This window comes from Trematomus bernacchii, unplaced genomic scaffold (genome assembly GCF_902827165.1).
Source record: "Trematomus bernacchii unplaced genomic scaffold, fTreBer1.1, whole genome shotgun sequence".
Taxonomy (NCBI): Eukaryota; Metazoa; Chordata; class Actinopteri; order Perciformes; family Nototheniidae; genus Trematomus; species Trematomus bernacchii.
Genome location: NW_022987469.1, coordinates 181,630 through 200,119, shown reverse-complemented (window position 1 = coordinate 200,119; position 18,490 = coordinate 181,630). Strand labels below are relative to the sequence as shown.

Here is an 18,490-nt window from a genome sequence, read left to right as displayed (position 1 = left end):
ATGGAGTGGAGTAGAAATATAAAGTAGCTTGCTAAATATCTTCTTTTCTAATGTCACATTGTTCTGTTGTTTTACATAAAACCCTTCAGTTAAAAACATCTTATTGATATTTTTGCATCGCATTTGACATTGAGGTAATCCAAAGGTTAGGTAAAGTTATTAGGTTATCTTACTTTTATATTGTGATACTCAGATTAAGTTACACTGTTGGTAACTAGCAGTTGTAACACAATATATTTTTTAAATAACCCTCCTAACCCTGGTAGGAGTGAGGTTTTTAGGGTTATGATGTGAAGCATGGAGTCTCTGGGGAAGAGCCGCAGTGGTTTGGAGCTGAACACAAACTAAAGAAACTCCATGCTGCTGAAACAACTCCTCATCATGACCCATACATTCTGATGATAGTATGAGGATCAGCAGCCCTGGACAAGTTGGAGGAAATTCACAAAAACTGTCAAACATGTCTGATCATGTTTTGGAAAGAAACTAGGAACTGTAGTGCATACTGTATTACGAGTTTGCTTCCTTCTGAAAGTGTATAAAGCAAATATTAGAGAGGAACGGCATTTCAGTCTCCCTGTTTGTACCACACAGTCAGAGATATTGATATGAAAGTTTACATTTTGACTTGACTATTCATTTTTGAATTTGCCTCGGGACTACAGGACTATAAGCATTTTCGCTAACACTGGTATTTTAACTAAACGTATTCTTTGAGTTAACTAATATGCTCTGTAGGCTACCTGTCAAATAAACAAATATAAAGTAGCATAACATGGAAATGCTTAAATTCCAGTTCAGTAGCCTACTTGAGATGAGGTGATCATGAGAAAGACTAAATGTTTCATCAACGTACTGTTAAATATCCAGAGCCAGATTCCTGATGATTGAAAAAGCCATGAAAGGGAAACTTATTTCTGACAGAATAGAAAAAAAGTGCACAAACTTGCACCAAATCCAAACTTTATTAACATAAACTCCCCAGTCATAAAGCAACATGGCCGCCACACGGAAAAATCTCCGGTCTTTTCACGCTGTGTTTCTGTCAACAGAACATGAGTGTTTTTAGTTAACAGAAAAAAATGGAAAACAGAGTTTATTGGCATATGCAAGATTCATCTTTCAATAGTTTTAATTACATATCAGGACTGGGGTCGACCTAATGACAAATAAGGTGATTTTGCGTAACAGAAATGTGTTTTGAATCGCTTTTTCTTTTACAAAGACTTGTTTACATTTCAGTCTAAACCATCTTTTTGAATTTGGACCGACCCCGATCCATAACCGGGTGCTGACAGAAGGAAGGGAAGACATGAGAAAAGGGGAAGTGAGCAGAAGTTTTATGACGAGACAAATATGTAGTCTCTCAGCGTTTGAATCCTTTTTACTCCACAGGTGAGCCAAGAGCAGATTGAAGACAAACATCCAGCCCAGCGTCTCAGTTTGACTAAGTATTCACAAGAGGTCACTGTGTCAAAAGGCTGAAAAACACCACACACACACACTCACACATTATCTTCAAATTCAACCAATGTAGGATTTTCTCAGAGAGCATCACAGTGACAGACGAGGCGTGGAGTGTTTCATGTTCCCTCTGGCAGCCATATTGAAGGGACAGCATACAAAAAAAAGTGGAACAGCGGAAGCAAAAGTACTCCGATCCTAATACCACAATCTACAAATACTCAAAAAAAACCTGCTCGCACAATTGTCCTTTTTTAAATGTTAAGTACATAATATTTTCAATTATTGGAGGAACCTGAGACTTTATATTGATATGCTAAAACTACACTGTAGCTATTGTGCATATGACAAATAAAGCCTTGAATTCTTTGAGAAGTGAAAAGAAGTGGAAATAGGGGAGTAAAAGTACAATGTTTCCTACCTTCTGATATATAGTGGAGTACAAGTAAACATACTTAATTAAAGTACAAGTTCTTCCTAATCTTACTCAGCAATTTGTAAATTGACAGTTTGTTACGTGAAGGATTATCCAAAACATTTACAGTAAAGTACAAGAATCGCAAAGTGACAGTACTGCAAGTAATCCACCACTGTAACAATTCATTCAGTTAATTAAACAGTACATTAGAATGCTAGCCTAGGGCTAAATATCACTAATGGACAGAAAATCACTGAATCATGTACTGTACAATTTTAGGGTATCTTAGTATTTTCCTTTTATGCTACTTTATACTTCTACTCCATTACATTTTGGAAAGCAATAAAGTACTTTTTACTCCACTACCTTTATCTGACAGCCATTGTAGATTCAGATTCATAGCTAATATTAAATATAAATCAGCTAATGAATAAACATGGACATATAATCATGGGTTAAGTGATCCAGCAGAGGATATACAATCATTAAATGAGCATAAGAATATATGGAGGCCAATACTTTTGCACTTCTACTTAGGAATTGAATTGCAGGACTTTGGAAACTGAGTATTTTTACCATTTAGTATTGCTACATTGACTTAAGCAAAAAGTTTGATTACATCTTCCACTCCTGGTGGTTCTTATGGGATCTCTATAATTGAACATTTGGGAATTGTAGCTGTTAGCATTTGATTTCCAAAAAGAAACCTTATGATGATTTAACAGTTGCCTCGTTACATTTCCAATAAAGTAAGCCCATTTAAGTGTTTTCCCCTCACATGACATCTAATGAATTTAACCGATTAGATCCAGAGCTAGCTATGAGAGACTAAGCATGGCCTGCGGACCCTTCAGAAGGAGATATGGCTGACAGAGGGATCAAATCCCCGATCCTCTCTTTACAAGATGTTTCCACTGCTGTAACATCCATTTTTGAATGAGAAAGTCCTACATTTTCCTATATATCATTCATATTTTTATTTTGCTGCTGCAGACATTTAGCAGCTATAGATGAGGGGTTGTTGTCATCGTTTTAGAAGAGCAGAGAGATGACAACGCAGGAAGCAGAAAAATGGCTGAATCATGATCTGTTTTTTTGTTTTTTTCTCCCCTTACACATCTGTTTATTCTTCACATTCCTCCCAGAAACTCGTCCTCCACACACCCGTCACCTATAGTATGCACTTGTTACACAAAGTGCACATTCATGTACTCAAAAATAAGAGAGCGATATACATCACCACAGGCTTGGAGGGCATTTGTTTGGCGACTCTATGCCCTTTAAGGAGTGCACAGCTGGAGCAAAGAGATCACATTAATGAGAGGAGAAAAGCCTGGGTTCATTTCATAAAGTCAGTGCACAAGTGCATACTTAAGGGTTGGGGTCTGTTTTAGATATATGCACGTAGGCTTTAAGAGAAAGCAGCAGCAGAGTCCCTGCCTCTCTTCCAGATGGAAGCAGCCTGCACACAGACAGGAGAGGGGCATTAGCTAGCTAGCAGGGCGAGCTAGCTTAGTTAGCCGCCCACGCCTCCAGGTCCGCCATGTCGTCCTCGTCTTCTTCCACCTTCTTCTTGTCTAAAAACAGGAGCAAACGGAAATAAACCTCAGATTTAATCATGTTATTCATAATCAGAACATTTGATTTATCCTTGGGGAAATTGGGTTTCGAAACAGTTGCTCCATTTTAGAACAAAATAAATGTTTAATTAAAACAAAAATATAATTAAAATATTTATAAAAATAAGGAAGTTAAAATACATTGTCTAATAAAAGGATTAAATAACATTAAATAGAATACAAATATTTATATAAATATACGAAGTTAAAACTGAACATGCATTCAAAAGATAAAAAAATAACATAAAGATGTTTATATAAACATAAGAAGTTCAAGTAAAATGTCAAATATAAGGATCAAATAAAATAAATTCATACAATATATGATATGGAAGCACATCTTTGAAAAAATAACTAATTAAATAACAAATTCTGATGAATTGTGCGGCCCTAAAATATGTAACATGTATATCGTAATAAACGCTTTAGTGATGTATAAATATGAATAAGATATAAATGCTGAATTGCTCGGTTTGAAAAGGTTTGGCTGATGAGGATAGTGTAGATGTGTGTGCTGTTTGTGTGAGTATGACATAGACTTTTTACTTATAATAATACCTGGTCTCGATGGTAGTGATGTAGATGGTACGCTGGGTAGAGGAACGTCTTCTGTTCCTTGGATTTCCAGAAGATTTTTGTCCAGCTCTTCCTGTTCCAGCTCATCCAGCTCAGCCATAAGCTCGTCCTGAACACACACAAAAACACACACATATACACACGTGAGTTATCAATTAACCAACCACAGACCAAGACTCGTTTATTTTATAATAAAAGACACACTTCTCTCATCTGAGGTTTTATCCATTTGGTCTTAATGCCAGCAGCTGTAACTACAATAGGCACGTTCACGCCGCAGTACTTTTCCCACTTTAGTTCCGATATAGTTCCGAAATGTCGAGTTCACACCAAAAAAAGCCGGAACTAAAATGAGTTCATGAGAACCTTTTTACCCCCTTTTCCGTCCCTGCTAGAGAGCAGGTACTTTCGTGGGAGAAAAAGGTTCCTATGTCTGATTGGCTGGGCGGAATGCAAACCACGGCCCGTAAAACTCCCAAAAGGTTTTGTGAAGCCACCATTTTATTATCCTCGCATTAGCATTAGCATTAGCATTAGCCCAGCGCAGAAATACGCAGAGAGACTAACTTATGACAACACAAAAGAAAACATGGGAGCGGTGGAGATGAGGAGGTGTCGGCGTTCTGGCGATTTACTCGGAAGGCTTCAGTAGAAGCAGCTGGGAGTCCCAGCAGCTTCTACTGAAGCCAGTCCCTAACTCCGGGGACTTCGGGTGGCAGTATACGCTGTGAAGTTGTTTGCAGCCTGCCAGTAAACCCAAAGCAGAAGAAGAAGAAGTGACGTCAGCGGCTTCATTTGCCTAATCCTCCCCCAGGGACTTATTCCGGTGTGAACGCGATCTGTACTTAGTTCATGAGAACTAAAGAGTTCTGATGAACTAAGTTCTCATGAACCTTTGTGGGAAAAGTACTGCGGTGTGAAAGCGCCTAATAGTTTATACATTTATGGAGACATGCTAAATCCTGGTGATATTCTTAAATATTGATGAAAGTTGAGGAGGGCCTCCAAAAGGCACATATTCACACAATATTACATTTTCCCTTTATTAATGTGTCAACAAGTCAAGTCCATTTGGTCAGTAAATTCTGAAAATATAAAATGTTTCTGCTCTTTCTTATGTTGCACTTACTTATTTACTTTGTCTTTTAGTAAAACATAGATTTTTTCACTACTGTCATGAAGAATAGAGCTGTGGCAGATTATTTGAGTCGGGTTCCTGATTTCCAGGGATGTTCTCACCTCGTCAAACTCATCCCCGAAACCGATCGGTCTGGAAATGACATCTGAGATTTCTTGAGCTACTTCCTGTTGTTCCGTGATGTCCGCCATCAGATCGTCTACTTTGTCTATGTCCCTGTGAAACACAAAGAGAGATGTGAGGATGTGTAAATGAATGCATGAATACAAACATGTCCCAAAATAAACCAGTATAAAAAGTGGTGCAGGAATGAGTCCCAAGAGAGTGTGCATTTCGGCACTTCTGGTTTGCTTGTCTTGTAGTCAATGGTTTTTAGAACATTTTTCAGGTTAAAAAACAAAACAGGGTCTGCGTTCAACACAACTTAGAAGAGTTTCATATCGACTCCACGACATAAAATACCCCACTGGTGAATGTCAGCAGCTTCTATGTTGATAAAATGTCTTATGAGACTACAAAACATCATCATGCCAAAAATTAGCCACCCTTAGATTAGCGGAGGTGACGTAAAGTCATGTGACCGTGCTGTAGTTTGTTTAAAGCCTAATGTTATCTTTGAACTTCTGCCGATTGCAGTTCAAAAATCATAAAAGTGGTTCTAATATGTGGAGGTGGTCCTGCTGAACAAAAGATGTATGTATGATAAACGTGTATTCGCCACAGAGCTTATTTTCTGCAATAATCCAAAATCTGTGGTAAAATCTCATTGGCTTTGTGTCAAGGAGATGCTTCAAACTTTGAGGTCGGCCAACAGAAACACGTCATCCCTGCACCACTCTATTACATACTTACAATAACAATGGTTAAATGTAACCTGTCTTTTGTTTCTAAATGTCTCTTACATGTTTTCATGAGCAGCCTTCATGGCCTTGGCGGCGTAGCCCATGTTCTTGAGCACTTCTGTGTTGGTGTTGGCGTTCTCTAGTGCTTCCCTCTGGAACTCGATGGTGGACAGCGTGCCGTCGATCTGACCCAGCTGCTGCTCGTAACGCTTTTTCCTTTTCAAGGCCTGTAGAGCCGCTGCACAGAAACAGACAAAGTTAGTTCAGGAGAACATTTCTTATTGAAGCGGCTACAGAAACCTAATCTTGTTTCAAATCCCTGCTAATGCTGTCACAGTCAAAAAGAAATTGGGGAATCACTTTTAGAAGGCCCAGAGGTAGGGATTAAAATGCGATGCTTCAGAGGAAGAAATCAGAAACGGATAGAAATAAAATAAGGATTTTTTTCCAGGATACAATTGTAACAACCCCTTGGCAAACAGAAAAGTATAGAAATACATCCTACTGTACTTTAATTGTCTCCTTTTTGTATTACTTTTAATATTGGTTAATATTGTCTGCTTATCTGTATTATTGTGTTGCACTGTTGGAGAAGCCTGTGACATAAGATTTTCAACGACATAATTACTCTGTAGCTATGTTAGTTTGACAATAAAGAACCTTGAACCTTGTATGCTTATGAACATTCATTGGAACCTTACTTACTTTATTTAATTGTATTTCATTCTTAATTACTATTATATTATTTTATTTAAAAATAGAAGTAGTAAGCTTTTAGTTTTTTTCTCAGTTTGTTTTGTTTATTTAAAAAAAGCTATTTGGCCTTAAGAGAAACATCCAAGTCCAAAAGTCTAAGAACGAGACAGAAACAAACAGAGGATTCAGTAGCACTATACCTCAGGTCAAACTGAGGACAGTGATAACGGCTGTGACGACCCCTGCTTTAAGGTCTCCTGTGGTGTGTGTGTGTAGGGCCCTTTAATGTTCCTCCTCTGCTTGTGTCCGTCTGATTGAGGACACCTAACACCCTGATTGAGGACACCTGACGGCTGGCGGAGGATTAAGAGGCCTGGGCCAGACTCTCGATCTCTCTCTCCCGCAGAGGACCTGACCGCGGAGCAGCCTCGTCGCTTAGCCTTTTTGTTTTCCCTTTGTGCTAGTTTTTTGTGGTTTACGTTAAACTTTTGTTAATAAATATATTTTTCATATGTTCTTGTCCTTCCCACGCTTTTTGTTATGGCCAAGAGCCAGGCCCTGACACGGCTCAAGTAGACAGGAACTTTTGGACCTTTGGTCAATCATGAGCAGAAGAGGAAGGCTGGAAGGCTGCGCTGCTGTGAGATGTTGAAATAAAGTGTTTGTCTTAATGAAACAGGACTCTGATAATCGGATCAAATCCTGTCTGAGCCAAATCTCTGTCAGTGTGACCTCAGGCTGTTTCGGGTTGTCCTCTCACTATTGCTTCCTGACAAGACCTGCATTTCATCCAGCTCACAGTATCAACTTAGAATAACCGGGATGATACATTTGGAAAAACGTATTTGGAGTAGGGCTGAACGATTAATCGATTTGAAATCGAAATCGCGATTTGAAATGATGCGATTATCAAATCGCAAAGCCTGTGATTTCTTTTTAACATTTCTTTTTTCTTACATTTTTGTTTTTTTTGTTCTTGTGTGTCAGTCATCCACACCAATCAGAAGTGCTGTGCTCCACATGTACCAGCCATTGTTAACCAATCAGAAGTGGCCCATGATAGAAGGTGATAGACAGATTGATCCAATCACCTGCCAAGTATTTTTGAAAGTGCCTGACCTTCCTAGCCGGAGATATGGCCGCATTTTACAATAAACTTCCGTTGGGTCGCTTAAAAACAAATATTAAAGATTTCCCAAAATCGTGCAGCCCTAATTTGGAGACAACCGTTGGATTTCCCCCTGATCTCAGACTGGGGTCGGTTGATAACAAAAAAAAGTGATATTAGAAGTTTGTTTAAGCCATTAGAAAGATTTAAGCCATTAGAAAGCTAAAGATGCCAAACATTGCGATTTCTTTCCCCCTGCGATATATATTGCGATATGAAAAAATACAGGAATTGAAGAAAAGACAGTTTTTTTTGTCCGCAAACCATCCTTTCTTGAACTTTAATGCTATACAATTGGTATTTTTGTAACAATATTTAACCGGATGAAGGATTTTAGTCACGGACGTCTGGATCTGAAGTTATCAGAGCAACAAGCTGAGCTAGCTCGGTTAGCAGCACCGGACTGCCCTGGAGAAACACATGAAACTACTTTATTCAGTGTTTTTACCTTTAATCACCGGGTCCGTTTGCTTTGGAGATTTGATTGTGATTGGTGATTAATTTTTTTTTTTTAAATCGCACGTCCTGCGATGTGAATATTGCGCATGCGCATATCGTGATTATCGCCACGACACGATATATCGTGCAGCCCTAATTTGAAGATAGTTTACCAAATACAATTACCTCTTTTTAGTATAAATTATATTTAATACATTATAAATACTACATAGATTTAGTTTTTGAACTATGGCTCAGACTGAGGAAATTGTGACGGGCCATTTTTCACTAATTTCAGATCTTAAATAGACTAAACTGATCATTGAAAAATAAACCTTAATATAATCCTTAGTTAGAACCCTATGTCAATTCATTTTATACTCACTTTAGCTTACCTTTATATGAATCATCAATTGTTTTCATGCGTAATTCTAAATATTACAATTTAAACAATGAGGGAATCTTCATTGTGGTGCCGACATGGGAAAAGTCCTCGTCATGGGAGCGGTGCCTTAAACTTGCTGAGTCATTGTGTGAGGAGGGAGTAAGGTGAGATTAGTGTGCTGGTGTTTGTCTGAACTACAGCTTCAAGAAGTTACATAAGGTTTAACTTCAAAAGAAATCCAGATAAGATTTAGGTCTAGCATCAAAACTTTCTACCATGTCGCCCTCTTGAGCAGCAACTGGTCATTTCTTTTGTTGAAGGCAGCCTGTGAGTATTATTTTGAAGATGCACAGCTATTAGTGATACCTTTGTTTTTATCTTGCTTTGTTGCTGCCATTGCAATGCTGTACAAAATATGTGTTACTTAAATATACACATTTACGAAAAGTGTTTTAGAAACACAGGTAAATGTATACAGGATAAAGCCATCAGCTTTTTGAGCAAAAGTATCTCTATAACCTGGTTATTCTTAATCCTTTCAACTGAAAAAGCAGACGGGTTACCTGTTACACTATAGGGTAGACCAGGGCCCACACTTTTTCAGCTTGGGAGCTACTTTTAAAATGACCAAGGTGAGGCCCTGTGTGTCGCGAGTGGGGGTTCTAGTGGACTGCTAGCACCGGAACCTCGAAGATGCGGAGAAACTGTGGCGCGCTTACACTTATTGTGCCGCATTTGCGCTTCAGATGAGGAGGTGAAGCCCCCCTTATACCCTTTCTTTAGTAGAATTGTATAAATTGGAAGGCTAACTAGGTAATCAGCTCGCCGGTGATTTGCAGCTGGCGCGATTGACGGCGCATGCGTGGTGAACTGCGTGTTAGAAAAGATGAGATCTCAGAATGGCTTACCTGTACGTCAATCAAGTGGCAAATGCCATAGTAAGGATGGATGATAGGCTAACTAATGCCATGCGATCTACCCACACTACCTTTGTGATCGACGTATTGGGCACCCCTGGGGTAGACATTAAGGGTGGCCCCACCATTGTAACCACTGGCCAAAGAGCATTGGTCCAAAAAATCAACTAATAATGAAGAAAATTAACGCATTTGTTGCAATAGTCATTTATGCACAAACTACATTACTACTTGTACTACAACATTTGAATCATCAGTTCTTCCTCATTTTCCTCAATTGTTCATATTTGGTTTATTAAAAATAATTATAATGTGGTCATTGTTAAAAAAATGTCTGTTATTATTATTATTTGTATAATGCGCTTTCTGCCTTCCTGTCATCAGGAGTTAGAAATGTGATGGCTATAATAGCCTAGATTAGAACCCTCATTATCCTAAACTGCTGGGACATTTCCCTATAGCCAATATACCTTTATATTTTCTACTCTTCACTTACTTGTCAGCATAGGTCGGCATTGATGTACAGAGCCGACAAAATACCTTGTTTATATTGCCATCATATTGAAGCCAACTCCATCGATCAAGCCAGTGTGGCTGAAACTTTCTCTCCCTCTTCTTCTCATACTCCCTGTCACTCTCCTTTAACTCCTCCGGTGACATTCTTTTTGAATATTTCTGAAAATGGGTTCATAACCTCAATAACCTCAAACATCAATGATGGATTCACTTCATTTTAGACTGAAATATCGCAGTAAGTTATGGATGGATTGCCATTACATTCGGTAAATATATTCATGAACCCTTGTCTTCAGGATTGACGAATGCAATACCAGTAAAAGTTGCAACATCCTCCCATCAAAAAACTATTCTTTCCATCATTTTGTCCAAACACATTTTATGACATTTGTGTTTAGTACTTAAGAACAAAGGCTAGCCCACTAAACTAAGTTGGTGAACATGTTCAACAGTATCTAACAACATATTAGTAATGTCATAATGATCATGTTAGCATGCTGTTAGCATGTAGCTCAGAGAACTGCTGTGCAACTTCACAGACAGCTCACACCATTTTTTTCATGTCGAAAACTAATCTATAGTTACATGTAGCTAAACAACGTTGAAACACTGAAACTCAATGGATTTGATCACATATAGACCTGTATCACTGTACTGTATGTGGCTGCTTTGTTCCACTAGGAGCCAGACAGCAGCCGATTAGATTTGTCATCGTATTATATCAGCACCCGGCTCTTTTTCTGGACTGATAACAATATTACCTACATCACACAAATCATTATTCAATTATCGGATGCAGAGCTGCACTCAGCCTGCACACTTAGATTTTAGGTTTAGTTCTGTGACCCTTTGTTTTTCCTGTTCCTGGCACTCTTCAGTTTTAGCTTTCCTATGTGTGTAAAGTAGGGCTGCACAATATGAGGAAATGTGCAATATGTGATCAAGTTATTACTATTACTTGTGATGAATGAACAGATATTCAAGTCTACACGGTTCTGCTTTTCTGCTGCTTTCCGTATAATGCTCAAACATATTGCTTTTTGAACAAATTAATTATTTTGAATATGAAGCCCCCATATGTCATTTAAAAGTGACAATATAAGATGGAAAAAGAAGGTAAAAAAGAAAATAAATCCTACATTTTTTTATATACGTAGGTGGTCATAAAAAAAAAATTGTTTTAGAAATACGTATTTCGAAAGCTATAATAAGGTTTGTCATAAAACTGGAAATAATTTCCTTCCAACACTCTTTTAATTGACAAATTGAACATTCAACTGAACACAAAAGGTGCTGAATTGCAGTATTTATTGCTTAAGTTGACATTGCAAACACAATTTAAAAAAACTATTATACTGTGCAGTCCTCAAGTACTATAGTTATTGTAACAATCTAAGCTTCATCATGTCAGTGAATAATTGAATCCATTAAGTGGCTATTCTGGTGTCATTGTAACTAGAGAAGGGGATTTTTTTCTTCAGGCAGATGCTGATGAAGTCAGGGTCTGACTAAGTGTTATCCCTACCTGTCACTGTGGCATAATGGGAACATATGGAAAATATCATGTAACCTTAATTACCGACTATTTTTTAATTGGTAATTGAATTTAGAAAAAAAATGTCTTTACATAAGGAAATCTGATCTGCCATGGTAACACGTGACCTGAATTGTTTGATGCCACAACCAAAATGTCCCTGTACAGGAGTGCAGGAGGTACATGCTCATTTGATTCCATGGCTGACTGGTCCTGCATTAGTAGCTGTTACATAGCCACCCTCTATAGCTTGGAGGAATAACCCAGGTGGAAAATGTTTAACAAAGCCAAAGGGCCTTTTTAAAAGACTTGATGTCAAAGAGCACAAAGGGTGATGAGGTATTGTAGCAAAATGTGTAAAGTGGTTCAACCTGCCATGGTGCAGATGCTGCTATCACTACAGGTTTATTATGTTTACTTTGAAAAATGTATGGATTGTGGCTGCGAGGGAGTGCGGTCGTCTTTCAACCAGAAGGTTGTGGGTTCGATCCCAGCCCATGCAGTCAACATGTCGATGTATCCTTGGGCAAGATACTTAACCCTGAGTTGCTCCCGATGGCCAACGGTGTGTGAATGTGTGTGAATGTTAGGTCCTAGAGTAAGGTACACTGCTCTGTGTGAATGGGTGTGAATGGGTGAATGACATGTAGTATGTAAAGCGCTTTGAGGGGTCTTAAAGACTGGATAAAGCGCTATATAAGTACAGTCCATTTACCATTGTGTGTGTTATTTATCACCTGACTATAGGGAGGTTTACTGATTGGATGAGCTTGTTGAAAATCAGGTTTCAGGGTTTAAAGCTTGTACAATGTAATGAAGAACAGGACTTTTAAACCAGTTGTAAATGAGCTAGCAGTGCAAATTAGTTCCTGGAAAGGATATGTTGTTGCATCATTGATGTCATAGCAACCACTGCTGGAGAATGGAAATATGCCTGTATGTCCGGAGGGGGGTGTCAAATGATATTTTCCTGCCATGATTATAATGGCCAAAAACACTATGGTAAATGGTGTTATGACAACACTCTCCTGAAATGTGTCTATTTGAGCTGATAATGACTTCATAAGATGTTTGCCTTGGATTTGATCCAATCTGACACATATTTAGTTACATGACGCAACTTAGTTGGACTCCGCAAAAGCACTAAAATAAATATAATTGAACATATAAGACAACCAGGAGCCAGCTGGTTGTTAAAAGTATTGAGTTTACTTTGAATGACTTGAATGCATGACTAAAACTTTTTTTCTGACTTTTGAAAAAGATAGAAAATGCGTACATGCACACAGACCGTGACAGTGATGTGCCTAGTCATATTGTTTTTGACTGTGTTATTACATGATATATTATTAACATAGCACCAGTCATTATAGTCATTACAGTATACTTGCAGATATCTTTATGCAAGAACCTTAACATTTTTAACCAGAAAAGTAGCTGATAACTACATTATGAAGTAGAAATAGTTCTAAAATAACAAGATGTTACATTTTATATTTGCATGCATTTTGGATTATAATATATATTTTAAAAGTAGTTGGGTCCACTGCAACACTGCTGTCACAGCTTCAACCTACAGAGTTACAATGCAGCTAACTGAAGAAAGTTTTTTAAATGTTAGCGAAGCTCTTCTCCAACATGAAAAATAATTTCTTGATGGATATTATGTTTAAAGTTGTCTGACAACATTTCCAGCAGGTTATAACACGCAGTCTTTATCTGGGTGATGACAACAGATCACAGGACTTTTAGTTTACACCTGAGGCCTGTACTACAAAGCCGGATTTTCGCTTAGCGGGCTAACTTCAGGGAAAACTCGGGCTTTCCGGTCCTACGACGCTGGTTCTCTTTTTAGCGGGCTAGATTTCCATGGTAACTTATGCTGAGCGGCTAACCTCCTCCGGAGCAGGTTAGGTTGCAGGCTAAGAGATCAACTCAGTGAAAGCACCGCCTGCTGACCAATCAGAGCTCCGTGTGCGGAGTTTAAAGCTATCAAGTCATATTACAGGATAGAGGAAATACAGAAAAACTGTAAAAATCAAAAATCAACTGACTGTGTGAACGTGAAAATTAATAGAATATCCCCTCCCATCTTCAGAGCAATCTGACTATTATAACATTAGCGTTAAGAAAGTTTACGCATTCAAACGATTTTTCTTTTACCAGCTGTATTCACCTTGCAGGTGCAGCTATGTGGCTTTTATCCTGGATAAAGTGTTTAAGTCATGGATGTTTAAAGTTTAACTTCTTCATATTTGACTAATATTAAAGTTGACTTTTCATTCAGGAAGTATGACGCTGCGCTGTCAGTACGGTTGTCCATGTTTGTGATTGGTCGAATGCTCCAAATACCACCCCTTTCATGTGAACGCGCACCTAACTAGATAGGACACGGCTGGCTTGAGCGATCCACTTGATAACCAGCGTCGTAGTACAGCTTAGCGAGAGCACGTATGTTTTGGATTAGGCCAACCGGCTAACTCAAACATATCCAGGTTAGGTTGAACCAGCTTCGTAGTACAGGCCTCTGGTATTAAAGTGTGTTGTCATTTATTCCATCTTTCTGGCAATGCGATCTGATAGCAGACGTATACAAATGAGTTGAGCCGAGCCAACTTGTAGCAGCGCAGGTAAACAGAACAGACGCTTTTTTGTCCAGTTGAAGTATAAACAAATACAGCTTTGAGGTTAATACGAGCTGTAACAGAGTCCTCTAATGCAGAACCACTAATGCAAATAATAATATAACTCTATTAAACATGTGCAAGATAAAGAATACAGTCATCTTTTTTTATTTCACAATTTTGTAACCATTGACTTTTTATACAGGACTGAATCTAGTGAAAATGTATTGTGGTCAGCATGTTGACACCACTCTGTTGCTCAATAACATGTTTAAGTACATATTCAATATAATAACCAGCTGAGTGTACTATTTAAGACTGTGCTAATTTTACTTTTTTTTACTTGACTGTTTTTAGATGGAGGAGCATGTTATTGCTGCAATGACAACTTTCCAAAGTTTGCGTCATTGTTCTGGAAAGTTGAAATTGCTGTGAAGTGTGGGATTTCTTAAAGCCCTTGGATCAGGGGTGTCAAACTCAATTTCATCGTGGGCCACATTAGCATTATGGTTGCACTCAAAGGGCCGGTTGTAACTATATAAATATACATATATAAATACATAATATATATGAAATAATGTATTATATTATATTATTGCCTCTGCAATGGATTATTATCGGATAGGGTAATAACTTCATAATTAACTACGTCTGAAAGCAGAAGTCTAGGGCAAATCATTGCAAGTCTCTTCAGTGCGTAAATCACAAAATGAGATGCATTGTGGGACATATAGTTTATGGGCAACATGCTTCTGTAAGATAAGATAAGATGGACCTTTATTAATCCCTGTGGGGAAATTCAGTAGTTTAACAGCAACAGGGTAAGATTGAAAAACAGGACAGCACTGATTCACGCAGATTAATAAAATTAAGGATAAATCAAAGACAAAAAAAAAAAGATAAATAACTATAAAATAAGAAATTAATTAAAATGAACATATATAGATATACTGTAAAGCGGCATGTAACCGTATAATAAACGTATTATATTCTTTGCAAGCTCTTGCGTGGCCACATAAAATGAAGTCGCGGGCCGGATTTGGCCCCCGGGCCTTGAGTTTGACACCCCTGCCTTAGATGAAGCCGTGGCTTTAAATGCAGCATCCGAGTGCTGTTGTGAATGAGCACATCCTCTACAGGCCTTACCAACACTACGTCAGTGCCACGTCTTCCACAATACAATATCAAACAGATCATAGTGCAGTTGATAAGGATCATTGCCAAACGTAAAGTCCTGGCCGCTCCCTGTAAGCAGTGTTTGCTAGATAGAAGGAAGCTGCCTATGTTCAAATGAAACCCTGATCATCCAGAGCACATCATTCTTAAGGCACTTTTTGCCACAGTGCAAACTTCATATGCTGACATTTAAAGCACTACATATATTAATGTTAAATTACTATCTTAAAAAGTCTTACAAGAATGCCTTAAATCAGGGGTCTCAAACTCAAGGCCCAGGGGCCAAATCCGGCCCGCGACTTCATTTTATGTGGCCCCGCAAGAGCTTGCAAAGAATATAATATGTTTATTATACGGTTACCTGCCACTTTACAGAAGCAGGTTGCCCATAAACTACATGTCCCACAATGCATCTCGTTTTGTGACATGCGCACTGAAGAGACTTGCAATTATTTGCCCTGGACTTCTGCTTTCAGACGTAGTTAATTACTAAGTTATTATCCTATCCGATAATAATCCAATTCAGAGGCAATAATGTAATATAATACATTATTTCATATATATATATATTATATATTTATATAGTTACAACCGGCCCTTTGAGTGCAACCTTTATGCGAATGTGGCCCGCGATGAAATTGAGTTTGACACCCCTGCCTTAAATTCATTAAAAAGTCCCAAAATACTAAAAACTTCCATTTGATAACAAAAACGTTTTTTAATCCATTATCTTTGTTGAAAACAAACACGTTCCTATTTATGAAAGTATGAAATAAGAGTACATATTAATGTTAGTTGTCATCATAGGAATTTAAGAAAATAAATGGCAAGAGAATATGTATTTACTCTTTTAAGTCACTATTTGGGTAATGAGTTACGACTACGAGCCTCTTTTTTTCTTTCTAAAGTCATACAGCAGAAGTATTTGGATATTTCAAACAGCCTCTCACAGTTGTCTGTGTTGTTAAACAAGCCTTTATCAATCAGATCATCTGATGACAGGAACACTCTGGGCTGCATGGAGTGGACACAAACAAAGAGTAGGAACTTTAGTATTTTGAAAACATTAAGCGTATTACCCGGATACTTTTAGCAAGAACTTTGTGTCACTCAAAGCATGTCACAGGTCAGTTTCATTTTTTACTATTGTCGAAGACTTTTTTTTTCTTTGACTATTTTACAAGGTTCTCTGGTTCTGAGTTACATAACCTATTTTAGGGTTGGTTTATATACTATCACACAAATAAGAACCAACTTTTTGGAATGACTACGGCTATAATAAATGCAAGCTGTTAGATCATAAATATATGTACACTACATTGCCTTTAAATGCGACTTATTCTGTGTTTTAATACCTATCCTTAACATACTGTTTTGTTCTTACTCCTTTGGTTGTTTTATTCTATCTTTTATATATTTAATTGTTGTTAGCTACCCATTAATGCTGTTTGCTTCCTCTTTTTTTGCTATTATTTCGATTTCTTGCATTTTTAATCATTTGTTTATTCAGTTTAGAAATGTATGTATATTTATTTTCGGTTAAATCCGTAATATAAAAGATAGTAACATACTATATCTACTTGTGACTGGTTGTCATTAAGTGAACAAGCTACTGCCTAGTTAGTAGTTAGTTAGTCAGACGTTACGTTACAGAGCCACAAAGTGAATGAAACAATACAGTCAAGTTTGTAGGTTAGTAACGCTCACTTGTTGTTTGATGTGTCTCTTTCAGTTCATTTCATTCTACAGAAATAGTATTAACACTGTGCTGCCTTTTAAAGACACATTTAGAGTCAGGTGACCGTGTTCAGTTGCCGTTAACATGAAAGCCTGTCAACTTCCCGGTTCCTTCCCTGTCGTTAGCCCGCAGGCTAACTAACAAACTAACTAACTAGCGGTTTGACTAACCCGTCAACTTCAGGAGCTTTCTTTCTCACCTCGTTTATTTTTCGTGCCATTCTTCTTCGCCGTAACGAGCTCCTCCCCGATTTTCTTTTCTAAAAAGTCCTGTTTTTTGGCCAACATCTCCTCGGTTTCTCGGAGTTTCTGGATAGCCTCCTGGGGTGTCGGCGCTTTCCCACCCTTACCCCCGCCGCCGAATAACTTACCAAACACCGACATTTTGTTAGTAAATGTAAACAATAACGGCTGATTTAACCGTAGACGAACAGCCGGCCCTTTGTGGTACCGGACAGGTGGTCGTTAAATTGCTTGGTTGTCTTTCTAGATAACTATAACGTTAGTAACCGAGCGGAGGGCTGCCGCTGCTGCGGTTGTTGTTGTTTTTGTCTCTTCTTCCGCCTCTTCCAGAAAGGCCCCGTGATGTCATTACGTCAGCGCTGTTACGTGACTCATGCGTGTCATGCGTTCAGGGAAATTCACAAATGAGCTGTTAAATATCTGCCAGAAAAATAAATCTATTTTTAGAAATCGTTTACCTTCAGAATTAAAAAACATTTTCTACATATAGTTATAACACTTTAATTTTTTGTTATTAATATTGCTATTGCCAAAAGTATAAAAACGTTTTTTTAATTCATTATTATTTATATTATTAATATTTACTATTTTTAGCTCAATAATAACTTATGTCATTCTGATCTAGTTAAGTTGACTTTTTCTCTTATTATAATAATTCATACTGCTTCTATTTCAAAATGGTCTCGTTTTATTTTATTTTATATAAGTTCTATATTTCAGCACCTACAGTCTTTTTATTGTATAACAACCTGATAATTTTAACTGTTTTAATTTCACCTCTGTCAGAATGTATAAGTTGGTATATCTTTTCTAAATGTGAATGCAAGGCAATTGTCCAAAACAAAAAAACCCTGGTTAAGATCATAAGTGATCATGTTTGTTCTAATTTAATGATATGTCTGATAAACCACGATAAAAACATCAGGTCAGAATTCAGGAAGCAAATAACTGCTGGATGTTACGCATTGATGCCTGATAAACAACATGTCCATCCCTCCC

General features: G+C 37.8%; 1 protein-coding gene across 1 annotated transcript; it reads right to left on the bottom strand.

Annotated features, from left to right (window-relative positions):
• Positions 1-946: 946 nt before the first annotated feature.
• Positions 947-17,814, bottom strand: LOC117493957 (charged multivesicular body protein 4b). The gene is made up of 5 exons (XM_034144548.1): positions 17,449-17,814; positions 6,118-6,295; positions 5,317-5,431; positions 4,060-4,186; positions 947-3,459 (listed from the first exon to the last, which is right to left on the bottom strand). Exons 1-5 carry the CDS (start codon positions 17,630-17,632, stop codon positions 3,395-3,397), a joined length of 669 nt encoding a protein of 222 aa, XP_034000439.1. The 5' UTR covers positions 17,633-17,814; the 3' UTR covers positions 947-3,394.
• Between the last annotated feature and the right edge of the window lie 676 nt (positions 17,815-18,490).